The sequence below is a fragment of the Elephantulus edwardii genome, unplaced genomic scaffold, assembly GCF_000299155.1.
Source record: "Elephantulus edwardii isolate Elephantulus edwardi_28Jun2011 unplaced genomic scaffold, EleEdw1.0 scaffold00149, whole genome shotgun sequence".
Classification (NCBI taxonomy): Eukaryota; Metazoa; Chordata; class Mammalia; order Macroscelidea; family Macroscelididae; genus Elephantulus; species Elephantulus edwardii.
In genome coordinates, this window is record NW_006399899.1 from 5,695,381 (window position 1) to 5,706,717 (window position 11,337).

At 42.0% G+C, this 11,337-nt stretch overlaps 1 protein-coding gene across 5 annotated transcripts in view; it reads right to left on the minus strand.

Moving 5' to 3' along the window:
* GRIA1 (glutamate receptor, ionotropic, AMPA 1) overlaps positions 1 to 8,253 on the minus strand; it is a 548,752-nt gene extending 540,499 nt beyond the window's left edge. For 2 of the 5 annotated variants that reach the window (XM_006894741.1, XM_006894742.1), the window contains exons 1-2: positions 6,653 to 6,710; positions 4,860 to 4,997 (exon numbers count right to left, since the gene is read on the minus strand). In XM_006894741.1, coding sequence (XP_006894803.1) covers positions 4,860 to 4,997; positions 6,653 to 6,656 — 142 coding nt within the window. In that variant the 5' untranslated portion in view covers positions 6,657 to 6,710. Of the gene's footprint in view, positions 1 to 4,859; positions 4,998 to 6,652; positions 6,711 to 7,938 lie in introns of those variants that run through there. The other 3 variants (XM_006894738.1, XM_006894739.1, XM_006894740.1) reach the window with 3 other exon arrangements.
* Between the last annotated feature and the right edge of the window lie 3,084 nt (positions 8,254 to 11,337).

Sequence of the window (11,337 nt, forward strand, 5' to 3'; positions counted from 1 at the left end):
ATTGATTCAGTGACTGAGGTAATCGGGATGGGTGTGTGAGAGGCAGTGCGGTTGGCGCAGGACAGAGCAGGGTTTAGGGCTGTTGTGCATAGGGTCAAGTCGGAAAAGACTCGACGGCACATAACAACAACAACAACAGAATTTATCTCACAAATTTTGGACATGCTACAAGGAGGGAAAAGCCTTGCAGAAGATCATAATTTTTGATACAGGAGAGACTTAACAAAAATGAGAAAGATGCTTAAAAATATGGATTGATATAATGTCTGCAATGATGGGTCAAACATAGCAATGGTTGTGAAGATGGTGCAGGATTGGCCAGTATTTCATTCTGTTGCACTTAGGGTGGTAGGAGTTGGAAGTGACTAGATAGCACATAACAATGACCATTTTGTTTACACTCATCACAGAAACACCAAAACAAGGGAGAGAGGTCAGTAATGCCATCTCTATGGAAGCCTCTACAATTGTGATCCTGTAGATTTACAAGTATAATCAAGCCATTTGGATTGCAAATTCAATGATTTTACCCTGATGGACAGAAAAAAAAATACCACAAAAACAACCTAGGAAAAAATCAAACGTTAAAAAGGTATCAAACTCTCATTTTGGTTAGTGTTGTTAGCTGACGCTCCTTTTCCAACCACCCAAACCCATTTATTGTATAATCATCAGTCTTCTTTTTTAATCCCCTGTTGCTAGTGCATCTAGCAGGAATAGCTTTTGATACACATACACTTTGTCTACCTTCCCTTCCCCACCCTCTGGTGGAAGGATAATGAATAGCAAAATGCACAGAAAATGAAAAAAATAAATAAAGCAACAGTAAAAAATCCTGAAGAAACAATGCGTTGGTATGGTTCTTCTTGAGAGGTAAGACAGACTTGAAATAGATAATTTAAGTTAACCTCTAGTTCAGTTTTGATAAGATGTAATCTAAATACAATTGTTTTTCCAAACATAATTAATCAACCGACTGTCCTAAAAACTACTTCCTTTGATTTTTTTTTCTTCATTCAAACTGGGACACGTATAAGACTTTCCCGCACTAATGGATCGCAGTAAATGTAGCCCCAAAGGTCTCTTTAGCTTCACACTAGTTAACACAGAGTCCTATAGGCAGTCTGGGAATTACAGTACCACCATCACCACCTAAATTGCCCCACACTCTCTCTGATCTTGGATCTAAAGAGAAGAACTAAAAGTCTAAGCACAAAATAATATTACTACTTCTCATAGAAGCCCCATAGCAATGTTCCCCACTGGACTATGTATAAGCTATTTGAGAGCTAGCATTTTATTATCTTTGTATTCCCAATGTCCACCTCAGTTCAAAGCACCAAAGAAGTGTTTAAAGAATGATCAGATGAACACAGCAGGACTTCATGGAAACCCGTAAGCTATTATGCAGCAGAAATCAAGTTCAAGAAGCCAAATCCTTCCATTTCAAGTTCACTGACCACAGTGGACAACATTGCCTGTCGCATAGTTCCTCCTTCCTAATCACCATCCCACAACACTATTGAAAGAGAAGTCTTAGGTTGTGAAGATAAAAATACCGAAGCACCACCTTTTACCTTAGAACAATTCCTCCTATGTGTCTTTTATTATCTCGTTGTGCCAGTCAACATCTTGACGCTCAGATAGCAGTTAACAACTCTCTCCACCAAACACTGCTATAGGCAGCTCTCAGCAGTGTGAGTGATCACAGAGACCAGCCATTTATTCTTCTTGATTCTCTAGTGAAGTGATTCTTCTTAAGTAATGGGCCCTTTTGAAAGTATGACAAAAACTATGGAGTATGACATAAGCTTCAAAGATTCTCACCAGGAAATAATATTAATGTAAAGAATGAGTGCAACAGATTTTGCATAATCTAAGATGATTTGTAGATACATTTATGCCTGCCTATCCCAAAATCTTCCATTTAAAGCTCTGCCCTGTCACATGCTATCTTAGTTGATGTTTGACTCATAGTGACCCTATTGCACAGAATCGAACTGTCCCACAGGGTTTCGTACCCTATAATCACCATAGAAGGATTGGAGTATCATTCCAGTTCATATTTTACTGCTAACTGGATAGTTAGCACTTGAAATCCATCAGCTCTTCTGTGGGGAGAAAAAAAATGGACAGTCTCTTCCCCTCAAGATTTACATGTTCTGAAATTTGTTAGAGGGCCTCTATGAATGATATCGGGTTAATCTTTATGGGAACAGATTGCCAAGTCTTCTCCTCACAGAGCAGCATTGATTTGTTGATTTGAATTTATTCTTTAACAGTCAAGGGCTTAACCATTGTACCACCAGGCACACTTTTAAAAGCCCTACATAGAGAGAAATCAGAAAAGAAAATATTTATTAGATTATCTCATAGCTAAAGAAATGAAATCCAAACTCCTTACCATAGAGTTGATCCTGACTCATGGAGAACTTCCATCTGCTTCTGAGGCTGTGAATCTTAATGGGAGGAAACAAGCTCATCTATCTCCTACAGAGCAGCTGATGATCTCAAACTGCCAACCTTTTATTTAGTAGCCTAGCATTTAATCTACTGTGCCATCAGTGGCGTTTTGCCAGTATAATATAATCCGTACTGCTAACTCAAAGACCACAGGTCTCCAGAAGTTCAAATCCACTAATGGCTCCTTGGGAGAAAGATGGACAATCCTCTCCTGTTGCATCTTACTTAGAGTCTAGGAAACACAGGGAAGTATTGCTACGAGTCAGAACGACTGGACAGCAGCGAGTGGGTGAGTGTTGCCTCCAGAACTCCTGGATAACTGATACCTACCTACTCGATATTATTCTAGTTTCTCAAGAAGATGTTTCAGAGAATTACAATTCAATAGTCAACAATCCAACATCAATTAGTAACACAATAGATAGGTTTTCAATTTCTTTATAACCCAAATGCAGAATTACTATTAATCTATACAATGGATCACTCCTGAGCCACATTTCAGTCAAGATTTGAAGCACTTATAAGTTTTTCTCCTAAAGTGCTTCTAGTTCTTGATAAGAACTCAATCCATGAATACTCTTAGGTTACTCAGGTTTTATTAGATACGTATGTTCAAGAGGGTGAGCTCCGGTGGCCTAGTGGCAAGGAGCTGTGCTGCAATACCAAAAGCATGTGGTTTGAATCCACCAGCTGTTGCTCAGCGGGAGAAGGATGGGTAATCTCCTCCCCTGTGATTAATTGCCTCGGAAAACCCAACAGAGGGTCAGCTATGGGTTGATTCCAACTCAGTTGATGCTACACAACATTTTCAATAGAGACTTGGAACATGAAACATAGGGTCACAAGACCACCATTTACTTCCCAGAAGACTGTGAGTAATTTTTAGAAACAGTTTCAGCTTTAGGGTTGTTGTTTTGGTTTTTTGGGGGGTTGTGTTTTTTTTTTCCATTTCTGGGAGAATTTAACCTAGAGTACCCTGCAAAACTCGTGAAGGATTAAGTAAGCCAAAATATGAAAGGTAGATATTCCTACACACAAACCAAAGCGAAGGACGTCAAATGCATTGCCATGAGCCATTTCCAATTCACAGCAACCCTATCGAACACAGAAGAACTGTCTCACAGAGTTTCTGAAGTTGTAAATCTTCTCAGTATTAGACTATTTCAACTTTCTCCTTGAGATGGTTAGTGAGTTTGAATCACTAAATTTGTGATTAGTAGACCAGTGCTTACTTCATAGACTCTCCAGGGATGCTAGATATTATTGTTGCTATCTAGGAAATGTCCTCAGTAGGTGGAGTCTGGCTAATATTAGATTTTATAGCAATATTGCTTCATGAGCATTCTTAGGATTTAGGGTAAATTCTTATCTTGAACCTTCAAAGTATGTTAAGCTCAAGTCACTGAGAACACACCATGTGGGAATGTAGAACAGAAATGAAGAAAATATGGTCCATGTCTTCAACCACCCACATCTCAACAGAAGTTCCCAAGTCAATAGTGGCCCACGAAGCCTATGGTATCTATTTTATTGGTTCTGGATCTAAGGTCCCAAATCATACCATCCCAGTAGGACTGAATAGCTCACCCTTTCATGTCAAACAATCTTACTTAACTTTAATCCCTGCAGGTAAAATGTCTCTACAGATAAATTTTTATGTTTTAACCTGCCCTAAAATGGTAATCACACAATTACACAAGTTTCCTTTTCTATCTTAGTTGTCAGAACTTGGAACTTATTGGTTGCCTACATTTTGAAACATTTCCAATTGAGTGGTCAGAGATTTGAGATTTATTAATCCCTTCTCCTTCCTGAGGCCACCATTGTTTGGTTTATGCTCATAGGGCAACCTACGAACTTCAGTCATTTCACAGCCGTATAGAAATAATCAAGGCACACGATTTTAATAAGCACTAATCATTTCTAAAGATGGGAAATCACATATATAAAGTCTCAGCTACCTTTTTTTTATCAAGTCATCAGAACATGATTTCCTTATAACTTGTGGGGAAAAAGAGAAAGCCTGACCACTTCGAAACACATTCTACAAGTCTTTACTTTCTTTCTACCAGATGCCTTCCAGGGGTGAAGCTCCCACAGTTGATTCAGAAAATCTCAGCCAGGCAGAGGAGGAACCTACCCAAGTCCCTATCTTGCTCGTATCTGAAAGCTAATTGACAGTGACAAAGCCAGCCCGATCCATGAAGCATTGCAGGGTGTGAAATACCAACTGCTGGAACAGCTCAAATGGCCCTGGAAATTTTTCTTGGAGGGCTTTCTTTGACGAAGACAGATGATAACTTCGTCATTTTTGCAACACCACCACCTACCCACAGGCCCTCTGCTCATTGGTCGGCCGCAGAAAAGAAATCTCAGAAATAGAAGCAATTACTTACATCTATAGGTCATCTCAAAGCTGTCACTGATGTTCACAATATCAATCTGGGGAAGCAGTTTGGGGGGCTCTGTGAGTTGCGACAAAGCAAATCTAAAAGCCGCATGTTCCTGTGATTGCTGGTTTGGAAATAATCCCCCTGAAAGGAAAAGAAACACAACATGATATCTGGGCTAGAAACAGGTTTTCATTCCTCAATAGCCCACACCACTAAGGTCCCCTTTATCCTGCACACGTCAAACCCGCTAGTCGTAGCCTTTACTAGAGGAGATGAGAGTTCAAATAGACTCAACTGGGCACCGAGGCTTAAACTTCTACAGGCGAGCTTTGATGTGACAAGAGCCTCCAACATCTATCACTCTGCTCAAACACCTGATTGTTCACCCTTCAACTCAGCTCAGGTAAGGGAAAACAGAGGAGCTGCAGTGGGTCTCTTCTTCCTCCCGTGTATAAACCACCGGTGACCTATGCTCTCTCTCCCATGTGTGCAAACCCTTGCTGTGTCTATTTTGTCCCATTACCAGACTCACTTTTCACAGAGCCTCACAGGGAGCAGGTGTTAAGAAATTTTGCTCTAGTCAATGGAACTTTGGGACCCTGTATGCTTCTCCAACATCCTCTCTGCTTTGACACTTCTGGTCTTAGGGCTGGCAAGACCCCCATGCAATTTAACAACTCCATTCCATTGCCTCTAAGGTTTGGTACTAATTGCCTCTTAAAACCCTTGATTTTCTGCAAACAGTAATACTCTTCTTTTGCCATTCATGATCCCAGCTACCTGGGAATGACTTGTTACATAAGGGATTACAGTGTGTATTTGCATGGTAGAACCCTGTATTTTTTTAAAAAAATGTGAGTTCTTAAGAATGTCAAGAAGAGATGACCATTCTGTTCCAGTAAAAAACAGAGAAAGGTCCCTACTGGGGCTCTTTTTTCTAAGAAAGAAAGTACATGGCTTACTTTGGTGTTTACTGTGGGCATGAAAACAAACTAAAATATAGTTCTGTGTATTAAAATCAGCTATTTTCAGAGATTGAACTATAACAAATGCTTAGAAAGAGGTTCATCCCTGATCCATAAGAAATCATAGCCCTAGGTAATGCACCTCTAACTTCTTATACTGTAGATTTATATTTCTTTTTAAGAACTAGTAAGTAGATTGCAATGATTTTATTAAAGACCGTGCAAGTAGAATCAAGTATTACCTGATGGTGGTGATATTTTTCAGCGTGTGTTGTTAAATTGCATGTTCCACCTTTTATTAGAAAACTTAAAAAGCACTGGTTTTATTAGTTGAACAAGCATTTCAAGGATATATTTGATAAATAATCTGAAGAGATACATGAGCAAACATTCCATTTAGATTCATACAAAACACCCCTGAGTATTTCTATCCACAGCAAAATGTGCTTGGAGAAAGCTAAATCCCCCACAGGAGTGTTTGCATACCGCAAAGTATGGGCAGTGCATAAGTACAGACAGAAACAATGCCACACATTAGAACAAGTGATTTACACAGGTAAATTACTTTTGAGAGAGAGAGAGAGAGAGAGGGAGGGAGAGAGAGAACACCTTCTAAATAAATGAAACTGTGTTCTTGATTTGGAAGCTACACTCTTCTCCCAGCTGTACATACCTCAAAACCTTCCCAGTCTCCCTCCTCCTCTCTGCAGTGAATGGAAGGAAGGGGAATGAGAGGTGGGGAAGTGGAAGACTACAGGCTGGGATGCAAGGGAAGTGTCTCCAGGAAGGCAGGAAGTTTTGCGTGTAAGGCACTGATACACATATGCATACACATTTCAGAATGTAGCTTAACAGGTGTCAGGAAACAAAGCAAGTTACTCCAAGGCTATTCCACCGCCTGCCAGCAAGCTGGAGAGGCCAAGAGAAGGGTCCTACAGCGCATGTGCACCCAACCAAACACCTCCCCCCCCCCCAACAAACATACATTCACACAAAGAACACAAACTCCTAGCAACAGGAACTTTTCCTAGTGGAGCTATCTCCCTATCAGGGGTAAGAAAACAGAAGCCAAACCAACCACAAATCCTCCAAGCAAAGCAACTCCTTTGATTTGGGACACACAGTCTTGAAATGCTGCTGGTCACACTGAATCCTTAGCCTTACTGCAAGCAAGCTGTTATTGGTGCTATTGCTTCTGTTTGTGTTCTTGTCCCCCATTTTTACTAAGAATAGTGCTATCTAATAACCACCCTTTTGGAAGCATAACAAATGAGGAGTGGAAATAGGAAACAAAAGCCATGCAGCATGTTGAAACCTGCTTCCAAGTTGAGAGAATGAATCCCAGTGATGGGGACCATTGATAGGAGACAAGATTGTGTGTATGTGTGTGTCTACGGTAGACAATGTTTTCTGAATAGAAGGGGCAGTAAAAGAAATAAAGGAAGGGGGCAGGATGGGAAGTTCTAGGACTGACAACTAGGGAGCTACCAGCCCTGCAAGGCAGACAGCAAAGAGAAGGCTACAAGGGGAGTCCAGAGCCTCCTTGTCTTAGAGTAGATGCACCTGATATTATTATTTCAGTAGTTGACCCAAACCCAGCATCCTTCACTCTTTGAAAAGTGTCTCTTTTTCCGCCCGTCCTTAACAAATCATTGTCCTACTCCATTAAATATATGTGCATTTTATAGATGCAAACATACACATAAATATGCACACCACTCATATTTATATAAATAAATGAAATTAGGCACCACCATTAAGCAATGGAGTTAACTCCCTAAACACCTACCATCCCTTTTCTTGCTATATAGCCTGATTTTATTTATTATTATTTTTTTTATTCCAAAGCAGTGTTTCCTCCATTTCACATGCTCATGACTGGAGAGAGAGAGAGAGAGAGAGGAGAGAGAGAGTGTGTGTGTGTGTGGCCACACTTCCTCTTTGCCCTTCATCTCATCAGGAGAAGCCCCCTCCTCACACTGACAACCTAAGCCCCCTCCCAGCACCAGACAGCTTTGGATGGCCAAGCACAACAGCTGCTACTTGCTGGGGTACAGATCCCCCCAAATCACTGACCAGACCCAGAGAGTCCTCCCCAGGCACCCACTCTCACTCACCGATCTGGATATTGTTGGGGAAATTGGCACCTACTACCGTGCCTAGGAAACCGGTGCAGAAGAAGGCAAAAATGTGCTGCATATTCCTTTTTGCATTGGCGAAAAAGAAGCTCAGGTCCAATCATAGATTTGATGTTTCCCCCCTTCCCTTTATTCCTCTCGCTGTTCTGCCTCTTCTTCTCCTCCTGTAGTTCCTTCCTTCCTTGCTCGCTTCCTTCCTTCCTTATGTGAGATTTGTCTGTTTCCCTTGGAATCGGAGCACTTAAACTGCAGCGTTAACACCAACTGACAGCCAGATTAACTGAGCACGGAAAAGAGAAGCCCGTCCTCATGCTAGCTGGAGTGCTCGCTCCCCCTCTACCTCTCCTCCAGCAGCCTGCCTCTCGCTCCCTCCCTAGCTCGCGATCGCTCTCCCCCTCACACTCACACAGGCTGCAAGCTCTATGCTAATTCCCACGGAGGAGCCAGCTTAGAGTTCCACTGCTGACCTCTTCTACCTTCCACCCCCTGCCTCAAGCGCTCCTCTCATCCTCCTTTCTAGTGTGTGGAAGATGGGTGGAGGGTGATAACGTGGAGCCTAGTCTCTAAAGGGGCAACCCACAGTCCCCTTTACCCTCCCCCACTTTCGTACCTTTCTCCCCCAGCCCTCCAGTCCAGGTTAAAGCCACTACAAATGTGGGTTCAGCTGTAAGTCTGTAGGTGGAAGGGGGTCCCTACAATAGTCCTGGATCCACCCACTGCCTGATCTAGGTCACTTTTTTCTAGGAGTGCACGGGGCTGCGCTGGATATATCTCCTGCACTCCACTGGCCCAATTATTCCTACAACTAATTCCTGATGGGAAGACCCTAGAAATCCCTCCTAGAAAATGTAAGGGAGTAAAAGAAGGTGGATAGGTGGGGGAGCTATTCCCTGTAACAGGAAAAACAGACAGAAAGACAAATAGGAGGATCTGAGATGATTGGCAGTTGCCTAGACTTGACCATCTGGCAGAACCTGTGTGCCTTTACCCTGGGAATTGGTGGTCTCTCTTAAACATCTAAAATGTGCCGCCTCCTCCACTCTCTGCATTCCACAGGAGTCTATAGCATCAGAATCGTGTGGGTGTACAATAAAGGCTAAGGAAACTTACACAGAGCAATTACATGAGTCATTTTGCAGAGATTCTAGTGAGAAGAATCAGGCTTCTTTCAGTTCTCTTTGGACGCTGGTCTTGTCTAGTGTAAGCTGGAACTCTAGAGACCCTTACAAACCAGGGCCTCCACTGCTCCACTGTAAAAGATCTGTGAAGAGAACAGTTCTATGTATGAAATAGTGTGGGCTTCCAAGCAGCAACTATTAGCAGCCACAGAGAACTTACAGTTTACTGAGAAAAGCCACAGTACTGCCTCACCCTATCCTCACATCAGCCCTGTGAAGTGGCCAGGATCTCCATTTTGCAAATGCAGAAGCCAACTATCAAGGAATTAATGCATAAAGACATATAATTACCAAGATGGAGATTGGACCTTTGTATCCTATGCCCAGTTTAATGTATGAACTTCTTGGGAACCAACTGACCTACAACCATGATCAGGCCTCCCATGCAAGAGGGCACAGATGAGGGAAGGAAAAACACACTTTTCCTCCAATTAGAATGAGGAAGGATATCTTGCCAGTTCAATAGGTCACTTTAACCTCAGGTATCTCAATTTCCTCACCAAAAGTGAACCTATGGGATACTGTGTTCTTCTATGAAGTCCCGAGCTAGGAACAACTGAACATGCAGGCAGATGCTTTATCATCTCCTGTGCACTCTTGTATGTATTAATTAGCTTAAGTGCCTTTAAAAGCTAATGTTTATTCATCACTGATGATATAGGAAGCATTAGGCTAAGTACTGCACATGATGCGTTTAATTGTAGAACAACCCATGCGGTAGGTAGGTAGGTAGGTAATTAATTTCATTCCCATTTAATGGGTACAGGAACTGAGGTCTAATAAATGACCATAGGTTCTACTGCAAACAGAAAAGAGATAGAGACTGCAACTCCAGAAATTCTGCCATCATGTTCAAACTCTTAGAATCTAATACAGAAAGCACTGGTTAGGAACGTTCTAGAGGGCATGTAATGTCCATCAGCTTGTGAGGATAGGAAAACAGAATTTGAGAAGATCACCTCTGCGCTCCCTGGCAACACTGAGAGTCTGTGAGTCAATGATTCTGTCTTATAATTTCTCCATTTGCATTTTTTGTCTCTTACTATTTTGGATGGTACCTGGGGATCTTTAAGTTCTCTGAGCTTTGTGCCTAGTAATAATAATAATTAGGCTGTCACTGAAGGCTTCATGCTTCTCTGTCACCTTTCAGAGGAAGATCTCAAAGCCCTTCACAAGGATTAATTAGCAAAACCTCAACGCCCACCTGTAAAAGGTAAGAATTGTCTTGCTTACTTTGGAGCAGGGAGGGTGAAGGCGACACAAAAATGCACTTCTGTGATTGTTATAAATCTTGGCCAGATGTATCTTCCTAAAATATAGATCTAATTATGTCACTGCTCTTCTCAAATCTATCTAATAGCTTCCCTTGGCCTATTAAAGAAATTGTTGTTCAAAGATTAAATAAATACCAAACTAGCACATTTTAAAACTTGGGGATTTAGGTCAAATTATGTTCAACTGTTTATCCCATTTCCTTTCATATTTTTTAATTCTAACATTGGTGGAGCATCCTTCTACAAGCACACTAAGAGCTAGGGGAAGCCAAAAGAAATTAGACGCTGTCTCCACCTGAAGGTAGATGAGCGGAGTAGAAGAGAGCCCAGCCAATCTGAGGCAGACCATGACAAGCTAATAGAGATGTAAGCACAACACTAGAGGAGTAAAAAATAAAGTAAGCAATATGTCTGTCTGTGGGGATCCAGCAAAACTTCAAAAGAGCTGGACCGTGAAAGATAAGGAATCCACAGGCAGAAGGTGAGCACTGGAGGAGGCTGGTGCCTGCAGAGGAAGCGGCATCAGTGAGGTTAGAAGCAGGAAGGGCACCTTATGCTCCTGCTCCATGAGCCTGAAGCCTCCTAATTGAGATTTAAGAGAGAGGATTGGGGAACCTATAAACTGAAAAGAGTCAGGGTTCATAAGCCACTGAGTTCCTGTTGAGCCCTGTTTCCCTAGCTCTTAGAGAGTTTTGCTGTTAACCCAAAGGTGGAGCCTCTCTGGAGGTTCAAATCCACCAATGGCTCCTTAGGAGTAAAATAGGCAATCTCTTCTCATGCAATTTGCAGCCTCTGAAAAGTCACTGTGTCAGCAATGAGAACTTCTGTTGGGTGATGGAGAGCAATAGGCACTCTTTAATACAATGCTTACTCGGTCCAGTGTATGATAAGAAGGAAGGGCCCAACAGTGGGTGAAAGGCGACTTC